The sequence below is a fragment of the Maylandia zebra genome, linkage group LG3, assembly GCF_041146795.1.
Source record: "Maylandia zebra isolate NMK-2024a linkage group LG3, Mzebra_GT3a, whole genome shotgun sequence".
Classification (NCBI taxonomy): Eukaryota; Metazoa; Chordata; class Actinopteri; order Cichliformes; family Cichlidae; genus Maylandia; species Maylandia zebra.
The window spans coordinates 8,618,281-8,629,936 of NC_135169.1; the positions used below are offsets into that span (position 1 = coordinate 8,618,281).

Genomic DNA, 11,656 nt, shown 5'->3' on the forward strand with positions numbered 1-11,656 from the left:
CTAATAAACTGTGTGGGCCAGTCAGTGTCTTTCCCTGAGTGCATCATTACACTGCAGCTGCAGCTGCATCTGCACAGGTGTAGCTCAGCAAAGTGCGCTGACTTGGTTCAACATTACTGCAACAGGGAAAGTGAGGCAGGCTGCACTAGTGCATTAGTGACAGCTTCACTGCGTCACACCATGATGGGATAGATGGTCGCAGAGGGTCAGAAAAGTTGGATTTGATGGGCTTTCGCCTGCAGTGTGAACGTAGCCTAAGACTACTAAATGAAAACACGTGGCTCAGTAGCACAAAAGACCACTAAAGCTAGGAAACACTTATTTCAAAAGCATGTGCTTTACTAACTATAAGAAGCTAACATTTTAATAGCTCACCTGAGTGCCTGCATCATGCACAGTGGCTGTGTCTTCAACACTGTAGCCCACACCGTTTACTGCATGTCACTGACTGGTAATCTGAAAGTGTGTGTGTTGTCCAACTGAACCATATCCTTTTGGTTTTTTATTTGGCAATATTGAGTTTGAAAATCATCAAGATGACATTTGCCATAATCTGGAGGTACTTAATGAACCGCAGACGCACAAAGATGCTTCTGTCGCCGTTTCACAGAGGTTTTTGGTTTCCAAGCAGTTTTCAGCCGAGTCCTCTGGGCTGCTGTTAAAGCTCCATGCTTGAGTTAGGACTTGGGTTTTGTGTTCTTCTACAAAAAGGTTTGAGAGACCATTTTATTTCCTTTTCTTTTCTTTCTTTGCACACTTGAAATGTATATAGTTGGTGTACTAATAGATCATCTAATGACTTTTATTTTACATGGAAGTCATTCTAAACTGTCCTTTTCTGTCTCATTTTCCAATTGGCTGTTCACCAAATCACTGTTCAGGTTGCTCCCCAATTTCAGGGGTGTCCCCAGTCATTACTGGGAAGAACAAAGGAACACACTGTTGGCATGTTTTATTTCATCTAGTGTGGATAATGATGAGTAAAAGACAGCTACCTTCACCATGCAAACAACAGTGTGACACAAAGATGAGGTTATGTATCTCTGTGTTGACCATCAGTCAATATGACAAATTAAACAGCAGTGACATTTTATCTGGGTGGAGGTAAAAACCATTGTTATAAAGCGAAATGCCAGCAAGCATGGAGCTAAAATAAATAACAGTGTATTTTAGTCTGTTTGTTCTTGGTTTTGAGTGAAGGTACAGAAACAGTATATAAGTGCTGGTGTTCGGTTCAGCACCTGCACACTTGAAGGCTGAAGTTACAAGCTGACACTGATAACAGGGAAGATAAGGTATTATATCAAATGCTTGCTGGGAAGTGTCAGATTATTGTCTATCTTTTCTTTCATAAACGACCTACTTTGAATTTTCTGATTTGTACAGAGATGCTAAACATCACCATGAAGCTGCTGACTGTGTCTACACTTCTCTGCGCAATGGTGGCTCTGGGCACTGCTGCTGGTGAGTATTCCAGTATACTGAGCATCATCTATACATCTTATGCATGAATATATTAAACTGAAAATTATAATGAAAATCAACATTTGCTGTTGTCTAGCACTTCCAGATGAAGTGGCCAGTAATGGGACAGAGGCATCAATTTCAGCAGGTCAGTGGACTTTTCAGGTTTGAAACCAAAACTAATCACATTTTTATCATCAGTACATCAGCTTTCCTACGTCAGCTTTCATAAATTTGTTTTCATGTGTGATGGACAAGTACATTTATAGCTTAAAAAAGTTCATCTTTAACACTCAGATAAAAACACATTTTTCATGAATTTTTATTTTAAAAACTTTTCCGACACAGTAAAGTAGCTCAATATTCTTTGATTGTCTTCAGGAGAACATCATGTTGAGAAGAGAGCAGCATCTTGTCCAAGCGGCTGGACTCAGTATGGGAATCGATGCTTTCTCTACGATAACCGTCAAATGACTTGGGCTCAGGCGCAGGTAAAAGCAGTGATGTGAATTTATCATTTATCCTTTGTGCAATCTTAACTCTTTCTGTTTACGTTGTCATTTCTATGAACTCAGTCTGTTGATTTCCATTGTAGCGAATCTGCCAGTCCTTGAATGCAAACCTGGCATCTGTAAACAGCAACGACGAGTACCAGTTCATTCGAGCCGTCATATCTAGTGCCTCTCGTGAAAGTGGACTAACATGGGTTGGTGGCTCAGATGGTCAACAGGTATATCACTTATCATTATTCAGAGGACCCTCCCCCATTAGCAAGCACGTGGTGACAGTGGGGAAGAAAAACAATTTTTAACAGGAAGAAACCTGAGGCAGAACCAGGCTCAGGGATTAGTTCCCACCTGCAGTAGATATGGAGGTCTTTAAGATGGGATCTGATTAGTCAAGACTTTAAAATTCCTTCTTCATATTATTGTATCTACATGCACATTTAGAACTTGGAACTGTAGCTTATTTGTGAACATATTCTTGCCTACGTTTTTCTGTTTTCTAGGAGAATTACTGGTTTTGGATTGATGGAACCTATTTCACATTTACGCAGTGGTGTCACGGAGAACCTAACAACGTTGGGGGAAACGAGCATTGCTTAATGGTGAATTCTTCAGGTAAACCTAAAAGTACAATGTAAGAGCACTATAAATGTTAAAGAAAAAAGGAAACAATACCCAGAATCCCCCAAATTATCTTTATGCGTTTAATGTGACAAACAGTGATGAGTGAAAAAATGTCAGCAGTACATTTTTCCATCATATTAATTATTTACATAGTGTTTTGATGCAATACTAAACACATGTATGTGTCAGGTGCTGTTGTTATACAGAACAACATATTTAGATCAGTGATCATTTCTCCATGTGATTGTGATTTCAGTTCATGCTGATTTTGTGTACTTACAGGAAGCAAGTGTTGGAATGATGGGAGATGTGACAGCCAATACCCATTTATTTGTGTCAGGGCCATCTGCTGATTCCTGGGCTCTCATGAAGGCGTGGCCTACCTGACGACAGAGCAAATCCTCTAATATATCACAATAAGAATCTGGTTCTGATTTGATTTACTTCTTTTCTTTTACTGTAATGCTGCATAAGGAATGAAGCGACAAGTGACATAAACTGGAGCTGCTCTTTTAACAGGAGCAGACTGCATGTGTACTTGAAAGAATGCTTTTAGCAAAACGTTGTTTCCCAGAATGAATTGTTGTTTCTCATCTTCTTCATCATTAAAATCTTAAGCATTGAATCAAAATGGTCTGTGCATTTAAATGCTTCATGCTTATCAGTGTGCTCTTAAATATCACATACATCCACACTGTAAAATCTAACTAGTTCTCTGAGCTTAAAAAACGTATGCAAACGCATTGCCTAGAAAACAAAGAGACACTAACAACGCCTGATGACTAAATTAGGACGACTTAATCATTGTGAGTACAAAGTACTACAGATGACTTCATTTTTTCTGAGTGAGCAATACTAATTATTTATCCACTGAAAAAGATTTGAAATCTAACAAAATAAAAATATATATAAATTTTGTGTTAGCTTACTATTTTAAATTTTGCTAATGTTTTATCATCCTTGAACTTGAGATTTATAGTAGAACACTTAAACACTATAAGTATGGCTAAAAAATAACTATCAGCATTTCTTCTAATGCAGTTAAACTCAGTCCAACGGTGATTTTCAAATGCAAGAAAGTATATCAGTAAACATCTTGGACACTGTTCTGCTAAATATCAAACAAGCATATTCCTACTATTGTGTCTTGTGCTGTTTAATAATACTTAAACAATTATTAAATTGGTATTTGTATATTTTTTTGTTACACAATTTAAAACTTTTAAAAACGTATAATAAAGTATTTCTCAACCTCATGCACTAGCTCACGCTGCCTATGCACTGCAGAATGCTAAAGAAAAAAAACTTGTATGAACAGCACACAAGAGTGAAAACAGATATAAGATGCCTAGAAAAATCATATAAATGAAACTTGTATGTTTTGGATACTTATGTGAAAGTAATGAGAAAGTGGCCACTTTCATGAGTAAATCACGTAAGCCTGATATGATTCACTATATGAAGCAGGCCACATCTTATGCAGGTCTTTTATAAGTTTTTCCTATTTCTTTTCCATATGGGCAGAAACACAGTCAGCCCAATATTTATGTACTAAAACCAACTATGGTCAGCTTAAGTTATAATTATTTAATTTTTCCACAGAGCCATATCCACCCCTGCTTGTGTCACTCAAGAATGCGAGTTTGATTGATGACCCTAGCCTTGACCTTTTGACCTTACCGGAAGTACTCCGGAAGTGACTAATCGATTCCAGGGCTGTGCCCCAATTAAGAGACCACACGCTTGAAGTACGCGCACTACGCGTACTACGTACGGTGCGTACTATAAGTACGAGAAGTGCGGAAGTGAGAGGCGTGCTGTTCAGGTTGCCTAGCAACCATGATACTAACTGCGAGAAACGTTAACCTCTTCGACATGTCAATGGCTGTGAACAAAGAGAAACTTGTAAATAACTCATGAAAGAATAAAGTTATGTTGAAACCAAGCACACCATTGTTTTTCTTGTGACATTACCAATAAGTTTGATGTGTCACATGGCCCTCTTCCTATTGAAAAAACAAAAGTTGTATCCAAGATGGCCGACTTCTAAACGGCTACCATGGTCACCACCCATCTTGAGGAGTTTGCCCCCTCACATATACTAATGTGCCACAAACAGGACTTTAATATCACCAACCATTCCCATGTTATTACAGTGTATCCATATAAATGGCCCACCCTGTATATTGTGTTCAGTACACTTCACTACAGTGGGATTTCGGAAATATATAAATACGGACAACAGGCTCTTCCGCGGCAATCTCTTGTCGTCAATAAGCAACGTTTAGGGAGCTCTATAGTATTCAATGAGAGGACCCTGCACGTCAGTTCTCGACGCGAGGGGGTACCCTGCGCGTCGATAAGTGAAGCAGAGGGAGCCTGACCATGCGTCACACGTTTGACGAGTTGGGAGTGAGAACGTGTTGCTCTGGCACAGCTACAAGCCATGTGAGCTCGTAGCCCCTCCCACTAGGATGTACTACCACAGTCGACCGTCGTAAAGCAGCCGCAAATCAATAGCAATACAAAAACCCTCAAAATCATTGAAGAACATTTGATAACCGAACACCCAATACAGATATATACATATATACTGAATATCACACAATATCAGATCACCAAATTAACACTGGGTTACATTAACATTTTACCACAACTTCACCAGATGTAGCTAAAAAAAACTAGCCATTGAAAGAGGTGAAGAGAGAAAGATGGCAGCTTGGTCAGCACTAGTTGCCTCTATAATGTATGCAAATACATGCAGGTCGGAATCTCCGCCCCTTAAGCGCACCCCCGGACAGTGCCAGCAGATTGAAACTGAAAAACAAAAAATGTGATACAAAAAATGTAGTTTCAATTAATTGTTTTTTCACTATCATTTTTTTAAACTTTCAATACAAGAGTACATTTATTTCAGTTACAATATTGTTTTTCAGTTTCATTTTAAGGTGGCATCGTTCTAACCCCATGATTCTGACTGAGAGACACCATACCACTGTGTTCGGCCACCATGTGCTGAGATCAGTGAGCACATACTACACATACAGTTAGTTTTAGTTTGTTTTCCACTTTATTGTTCAGTAACTGAATTTCTCTAAATTGTTTTGATTTATAATTGTCGCATTTGCAATAACTTTCCTTTGTTGGATTGTAAGTTTTAATGTTTTCATATATTATTTGGAAAAGTGTTTTAACAATACGTTGCATTAATGCATAGTTTGTATGAGAGAGATGTTATTTTTTGTCATTTAGGTCAAATATGACGTCATCAAACTTCTAAGTTGTGAATTACAGCTAGAACAGCATAATTAATATTTGAGTTGCTGACCCTGTCTGTTGACAGGTCTGGTTTATTGTACACTGGATTGTTCCTGAGGTGCGAGCCTTCCCACCTGGACTTTGAAAGACTGAGATTCGCTTCTTTCTTGATGATCTGCTGCACTTTGCGTTGTGGTAGGACTGTATCACTCGCACTTTCACATACAGCTGGTTATAACACCACTGACTGACATTCTCTCACCCCTATTTTCTTTCACACCCTGGGAGTTTTTGGACTTTACCCCTTGGACATGTTTTATTTGGGACTTTAAATGATAAGCTGTTGTGTAGAACATTCTCCACATGTGAAAGGTGTGTGAGATTTTCATCTGAATGAACACTGAATTTGTGTAATCTGCTTTCTTTTTTTTTTTTTTTTTTTTTTTTTTTTTTTGCCTGTCCCGTTTGGCTCTTTTGCATCAGAATTGTTGTCTAAAGGCAAAGAAAGATGCCCAACGGATTTACTTTACCAAACTGACCATCCCAGCCTTGCCATAATGGTCCATTTGATTCACCTTTTATTGTTTATTTTATTTTCACTTGCTGAATACGGGACAGACTTGACTGGGGGAAAGAAGGGGAGAAAGAAAGAGGGAAAGAGAAACAGCTGAGAAGAGGGACGGGGGAGAAGGGCAAAAGACAAAAACCAACAGAATGGGCAGAAAAAAAAATGCATATATCAATCACCTGGATCACCTGCTGAGAAAGAAAAAAGAAAACAAGCAGAAGAGAACAAGAGTAATAGAATAAACAAGATCACAATGATATATGGGAATATGACAGTAAATACTAAATGTTAAACATTATTGTGCAGCACATAAGATCAACAGAACACAGTGTGCTTTGAGGTAGGAGCCAAAAAGGGTGTAGTTTGTGGGTGTGATCACCCGTGTGTACACCTGTGAGCATGGACGCGCTTGTTTTTTGTTTTTTAAAAGGTTCCTTCATGTAATGATCTGCTAGAGGGTGTGGGGGGGCCACAGCCCCGTCCTCCAGGGCGTGAAGCAGGTGTGGAGGAGATCAAAACTCCAGACATCCAGAGGCCCCCAGAACACAAGAGACCATGGAAGACCAACAGAGGGGCAGCTGCGCCACTGTCCCGGAAAGAGCTGAGGAGAGTCCCAGATGAGGGCTCACTCAGCAGCCGCAGAGCAGAAGCCAGGGGGAGTTGCAGTGACGCGCCCGTGAGCTCCGCCGGCAGCCAGCTGCGCCTGAGTGACCGAGCCCCAGGCCGAGAGGCCGGGGGCACCCCACCTCCGAAGTGGCCCGAGCGAGCCCCAGGCTCCAGGCCCCGATAAGCGGCCGCCAAGGAGTGAGCCGGCGTGTACCTGGACGCCCATCCCCGGACACAAAGAACCACCAACGCACCGATGTCTGAGGGGGTCCGCCACTGGCAGGGGAAGTGGTGGTAGGGGGAGATAGGCCTCCAAACCTTGGAGGGCCTGAGATGTCCCCAGAGAGGTGGCGCCTGACACCCAACCTGACATATAGACACAGACATACAGGCACACACAGATACAAACATCCATTCCCACCCTCATGCTCTCATATGCACTTACTCCACACTCAACCGACGTGGAGACAGACATAAAGAGACGTTGTACACACGATCACACTCCCCAAGCGTACTCTACAAACCGGGTCTAGGTGCCCCCGCCCCTGGAGGGGGGAACTGCACCCAGACCCAGGTGGTGTTTCCCTTTTCCCTGCGGTGGGGGGAGGCAGACCGCCCCGACTCCGCAGCAGCAGGAAGGCTCCACACTCCAGACCGCAGTCGGACGGCCAACTCCTCCTCCTAGCCCCCCTGCTCCAGCAGGTCGCAGAGAACGGGGGTGAGAGAAGACTCCAAACCTCCCTCCACCCGCTCATTGTAGTGTTGATGCATGTGTGTTCTAAGGTGCATTTAAAACCCAGGAGGGCATGGAGCTACCTGCCAGAGAGCAGCAGGTAAGCGCATGGTCCCTCCTGCTAGCCCTCAATGTCTACGTGTATTTAAAATTGAGAGGTGGGCAACGACGCCAGGGGTGAGGTGTACACCCTGATGGTACTTTGGACTCCGTGTATCGTGCCCACCCCCAAGATCCTATATGTATGTGTAATGAGAGTGTGAGTAATGTGAATGTCTAAGTTGTGGGATAAAATTGAGGCAGAGGCAGCCAGAAGGGGACGGGGGGGGGGGGGGGGGGGGGGGGGTAGCCTCCTCTGCACCCTGGTGACATACCCCTACTCCAAGGCCCTGCATGTGTGGGTGGTTGTGGTGGAGCGGGAAGAGGGAGGCAGCTGGAGATGGGGAGGGAAGGAAGGGAGGGGCAGGTGACCCCTCCCTGGGGCCAGCTCCCCCGCTGACCCCAGTAGGCACCCCCATACTCCGCGACCCGCCAGGGAAAGGGGGCCCAGGCCCATCAGACCGGGCCCAGTGCAGCAGCGCCGCCCGGCCCCACAGAGCCCGGGACAGTCCACCTGCAATCTGCTTTCTATAACAGTTAAGGAGGCAGGTTACTAGGGTGTCCCAACATTGAGATCAAAAGTTACTATTTTTATGTGTTTTACTTTGCTTTCATTTGTTGTTCTTTTCTACAATTGTAAATCGCCTTTAACCTGTGGTTGTCAAACTCGTGCTTTATTTCAATAAAGCCGGTTTGTTCTTTTGAGTTACATTCCTGTCTCTGTGTCTCATTAAAACACATCCCTGTGCTTCTATAGTCGAACCTATTGGCCCATTAATATATTCTTTAATTAATAATAATTAATATTGTTTTTTCCTGTTACTGTGTTACACAACCATGTCCAGGTACAGTACACAATGTTCCTGCTTAAACGGTGCTCAAACCGGTGCTTAAAGAATGGAGAACACAAACTTTGTCCAAAAACCTCTCATGTTCAGCTGTTTTTGGTAAAAAGATAACAATGTTAGCCTTTTCTGCAGCTATGGGGCATATATGGTATCACTCTTGGCTGGAAGCAGTGCTTAAACAATGGAAAAAACACAAACTTTGTCCAAAAACCTCTCATGTTCAGCTGTTTTCCACTTTTTCTTTGGTCATTTTAGCCTTTTTGGCCAGGGTGAAGGGAGTATCTGCCATCAAACAAGAAGACAGCCGCATGTAGCTATGATGATGTTTGCTAGTTCACCTTGCATGCATTAATGTAATAACGTGGTTAGCCTACTCAACGTAAATTACACACGAACAACATTAAGCTACTCACGCAGAGAAGAACGGCTGCTGCTGCATCATCATCCTCATCATTTCTGCTACACTGGCAGGGCTAGGGGCCAGGACTCTCCTCTTCGGGTTTTTGGGGGATGTTGCTAACTCCGGGTCGATAACAGGCACCACACCCGCAGTAGATGTGCTCGGTGTGAGGTCTCGCAGCAAGCTATCAAATACGGCGCATTTCTGGGCTTTTAAAAAAAACGCTATGCGTCGCCAGGTGTTTCATCGGATTTGAGGTGTTACCTCCTTTGACAGCATCACAGTATCAGCTTAAAGCACTTGTTGCTGCTGAGTTTGCATCTTTTGCTGTGAAGTACAGCCAGACTTTGACCGCTTCACCTTGGACATTTTTAATCTGTAGCTCTGCTCTAAAAGAATGTACGTACCTGGGCCCGCCTACTATCCTCGAAATGTAAAATGATTGGCTAGAATCTAAAGTGTATGACAGCTCAGGAAAAAAAGCACCGAAATAAAGCACTGAAATGTGCGCTGCTTTTCGGTCTGGTTACTACCGTTTACGGCACCGGATACCGGTACCCATCCCTACATATAACAGACAATCAACACAGGACGACATAAAGTGCAATGTGCAAAAATTGTAAAAAATCTAAACAAAGACAGAATAAAATGATATTGTGTGTGTGTGTGTGTGTGTGTGTGTGTGTGTGTGTGTGTGTGTGTGTGTGTGTGTGAGAGAGAGAGATCACAGCAACAGGTTCATGGCCTCACAGGCAGCTCACGGACAGGATGGAAGTAGTTTGTGCATGAGAAGCAGAAGTCCCAGTTTGTCACTTCAGGTTTGACTGAGCTGTTTCCAGAAGAGCTAAAATAGACGTCCAGCTGCTGAGATCAGTTCCACTCTGTTGAGTTTCTTTGTGACTGTTTCCTGCCGGTATCATTACAGGTCATTTTAGAGTTTTTGGAGTGAAGCAGCTGCAGCGTCCTGATGGTTCCTCCTTTTATCATTGCTGTTAAAGCAGAAATAACCAGATTATAAAGGAGTCTCACTCATGTTTCTGCACTCTCATCCAAAGACGGTTCGGTACTGGGACCATGTTTGTTTATTTATTACAGGTTAATGTTCAGTCTCATGTCTCTGAGGTGTATCTTCTTTGCTGATGACACAACTTTATTGTAGTCAGGAACATTTACAGCAGCTTCTGGATCCCATGGAACGTGAACTGGTGACTGTTAGTAAACTGCTTTGATTGTAACACATGCTATTCACCTCTCTCTTCACTTAGGAAAAAATGTTTAATATTAGGAAATCACTCATTAAATATTCACAAAAAAATGTAACAAATGAAGTTTCACAGCAATATTTGTGAAGCGGTGCCAGGAGACCCAAGACAAACATCAGCTGGATCATTTTACTTTGAAAAACTTGAAAAAACATGATAAAGTTGCTGTAGTTTTAGGACACTGACATAGTCGTGTCGTCAGACACGCAGAGACTGGACTGACACACACACACACACACACACACACACACACACACACACACACACACACACACACACACACACACACACACACACCAAGTTACTTTTCAAAATACTTAGCATTTTGCACATTTCCATTGCACTGTGTTGTCTTGTTTATTTGCAATTTTTTGCACATTGCACTTTACGTAGTCGTGTGTTTGTCTGTTATATGTCATGTGTAGCACCAGGGTCTCAGAGGAAAGCTGTCTCATTTTACTCTGTACTGTACCACTGCACATGGTTGAAATCACAATAAAGCCACTTGACTTGTATATCTGTACATTGTCCGTACTACATCTGTATATTTGCTTTTTGTATAGCAATATAAACATCTGTACACTTAGCTTATTTGTACATACTCTGTTCATAACTGTTCCCACCTTTCACACTATCCTTATCTGCATATAATCTGCTCTTATTGCACTTACTGCTCTTGCACATCTGATTAGATGCAAACTATATTTCAGTCTCTGTTTATACATTTGTAATGACAATAAAGTTGAATCCTAATCCTAAAGTCAACAAATTCATCATTTATTCAATTAAATGCAATGAAATTTAAGGATTTATTAGATGATAATATTAAAAGACATAGAAGACATCCAGAAGCTGTTTGAAACGAGGGATAAAGGAGGGCTCGAGTGACCCGACAGAGATAAGCAGAGGAGAATGGATGGATTTAGTGTTTGAAGCAGAGGTTTTGTTGGTTTGGTCTCTTTCTAACGTGTTTATTGGGAAGACAAACAGATGCCTGACTGACATGTGCACTGTGAGTGTATTAATAAAAACTCACAGAAGGCTGAAGTCACCACACAGAGCAGACTGTGTGAAACAAATCAACAGTGTCCAAATAAAGTGAATGATTAAACTCTGAATGGAACATTTAAATGAAAAAAAAAAACTTTACAAAAGAGGAAGTGATGTCACAGACGTCACAGAGCAGTGTGATGTTGACTCATGTCATTGCATGCTGACCTTTGATGACTTTTGTTTAGCTCCTGTGCCGTTTAAACCATTAACTATGAAATAATCACCAGAAAATAAA

General features: G+C 42.0%; 1 protein-coding gene across 1 annotated transcript; it reads left to right on the forward strand.

The window, feature by feature from the left end:
- Positions 1-1,226: 1,226 nt before the first annotated feature.
- On the forward strand, positions 1,227-3,197 carry LOC112432649 (ladderlectin-like). Its single transcript, XM_076882341.1, has 7 exons — positions 1,227-1,295; positions 1,387-1,464; positions 1,562-1,612; positions 1,846-1,955; positions 2,060-2,194; positions 2,474-2,585; positions 2,877-3,197. The coding sequence occupies exons 2-7, from the start codon at positions 1,389-1,391 to the stop codon at positions 2,945-2,947; spliced, it is 555 nt and encodes a 184-aa protein (XP_076738456.1). The 5' UTR covers positions 1,227-1,295; positions 1,387-1,388; the 3' UTR covers positions 2,948-3,197.
- Positions 3,198-11,656: the final 8,459 nt, after the last annotated feature.